The 2,286-nt window shown below is 39.0% G+C and overlaps 1 protein-coding gene across 1 annotated transcript in view; it reads right to left on the bottom strand.

Annotated features, from left to right (window-relative positions):
• rlig1 (RNA 5'-phosphate and 3'-OH ligase 1) overlaps nucleotides 1-2,286 on the bottom strand; it is a 6,014-nt gene that overhangs the window by 1,204 nt on the left and 2,524 nt on the right. The window contains exons 4-5 of the mRNA XM_032523007.1: nucleotides 1,066-1,182; nucleotides 46-243 (exon numbers count right to left, since the gene is read on the bottom strand). Of these exons, the coding sequence (XP_032378898.1) occupies nucleotides 46-243; nucleotides 1,066-1,182 (315 nt within the window). The remainder of the gene's footprint in view (nucleotides 1-45; nucleotides 244-1,065; nucleotides 1,183-2,286) is intronic.

The raw sequence follows: 2,286 nt of genomic DNA, 5'->3' as shown, positions 1-2,286 counted from the left end.
ACACACACACACACACACACACACGAAAATACAGTAACCCATTACCATAAGGGTTTCCATTGACATTGGTTCCAATGAGCTCCAGGGTTTGTTCCAGGAGGTCAGCCAACGGGACCGCTGCAATTTCTAACATGTCTTCATCGTCGGAGCTGGGCCTGAGAACCAGAGCCGCCCCGACTCCATCATCCACCACAGACGAGTGCCAGCAGTACTGTTTGTTGTCCTTCTCCACGGGAACCCATCCTGAACAAATTAACAAGGACCAAATCACTACTTCTGCAGGCAGCATCGTCCACAATGACAGGGGAAAAAAAATGTCCCCCACGTTCCAAGTCAGAAATAATATTGCTTTTCCTTCCAGGAACTTGTATCTCTTCATCTCATCTATGTAAACAGAAACCTTTCAGAGTATACTACCGTTCAAAAGTTTGGGGTCACTTAGAAATGTCCTAATTTTTGAAAGAAAAGCAATGACAAAACTAAACTAATAAAAGACAACTCTAGATGGAAACGGCTGATTTTTTTGGAATATCTACACAGGTGTACAGAGGCCCATGTCCAGCCACATGGGCCCCCTCATATTCTAATGGTACATTGTGTTAGCTGATTGTGTTAAAATTGACTATAACTTCTATTCATTGTGCAACTCACTTAATGAATAAAAGTGAGTTTCCAAGGGCCCCAAACCTTTGAACGGTAGTGTACATTTGATCATTTTATACCAGATTCAATATAAGCCTATCCTAAAAATGAAGGTGATTTTACTGGAGGAACTTCCTTCTGTACACCCTGTATTTCTGCATAAGCTACACATGGTTATGAACACCCTGAAGTGTAACTATGTTGATACTCTGAGCACACTGCTAACCCAGAATTCGTCATAAACTTTACACATTTTTTTTTTTTTATTAAAATTCCAAATTCTAGTTAAGCAGACGCAATTATGGTCCATTCATTCATCTATTTTCTGTACCAGCGCATACTGCTCTGGGATGCAGGGTGAGGTCACTGTGTTTTTAAGATGATCTTTATTTTACGTGATGAGTAACGGTGGAACTTCAGGACCTGGAATGTGTCCATGTTCATCAGGCACTGGACGGCCACTGTGATGTCGGACTCTGTGGGCTGGGAGCCACGTCTCTGGCACCGTCTTAAAATCGCAATCGACGTTCCACGTGAAACCTGAAGAAAAAAAAAAAACTTCCTGTTGAAATAAAGCAAATGTCCAAGAGGTAGTGTACAAAAGTATTAAACTAAAGATTTGGTGCACATCTATTAGAGATCAAAACATGTTTGTTTTTTTAACCCACATTAGAGCTGTACAAAATACTTCATGCATAAGCTTTATTCATAACAATGACATTCAAACCCGGTATTACTGCAAAGTTGAAAATCAAAATTAGGCTACATTAATATTATAAGTATTATTTGTAGAAATAAATTCTTGGGGTGACTGTGTGATTCAAACTTTTCTAACAACATCAGAGCATTGTAAAGTCCAAGTCAAAATATTTTGAACAAAATTTAGATATAATCATTTCTAAAATTCACATCATGTTTCTATCTAACGAGATAGTCGGCTTCAATCCATCTTTGTTGGCGTTAAAGGGTAACTACCGTTTTATTTTACCTGGACCCTATCTTCCTATGTTTTTGTGTCTAAGTGGCTGATGGGAACAACAATCTTTGACATTGGTCCAGTGTTGAGCGAGATCGCTGCGGTCAGCAGTGGTGAAACAAGCTACAAAGCAAGTTAACAGGGAATTTGTCCAGCTTGTCACAAAAGTCCTCATTTTACCTCTGACAGGCTCAGATTAATATTCCAAGTGTCTGACCACATTATTGAAAGGATTTCTAAGGAGGTTGACCTTTCTGTTGAAGACTAAGATCCTTTGGTTAAACATAAAAGCATCCGTGAAATTGCGTAGGCTAAACCCACCAGACTCCATGTAAATAAACAGTCATTTTAGCATCGTAAAATACACTTTACTTCAGCCGGTTTACATCTTTTCACTTTTCCAAACATCACATAGTTCTCCAATTTACATACATGTGAAAATATGCTGGCTCTAGAGACACGCTAAAAGTATTGCTTTTTAAAATGTAATGTGGTGGGTTTAGTGCTAGCGACTTCAGAGCCGTTTCTGGTTAAACAGAAAAGTCTCAAAGAGGTTGTAAAGCTCTATCTCTGAAGGGATCCTTTCCATAATGTTGTCAGACACGTAGAATAATAATCTGAATCTGTCAGCGGAAAAACAAGCACTTTTGTGAAGGTAAATACAAGCT

This window comes from Etheostoma spectabile, chromosome 8, assembly GCF_008692095.1.
Source record: "Etheostoma spectabile isolate EspeVRDwgs_2016 chromosome 8, UIUC_Espe_1.0, whole genome shotgun sequence".
NCBI lineage: Eukaryota > Metazoa > Chordata > Actinopteri > Perciformes > Percidae > Etheostoma > Etheostoma spectabile.
Note: the sequence above shows the minus strand (reverse complement) of the source record. Positions and strands in the feature narration are given on the sequence as shown.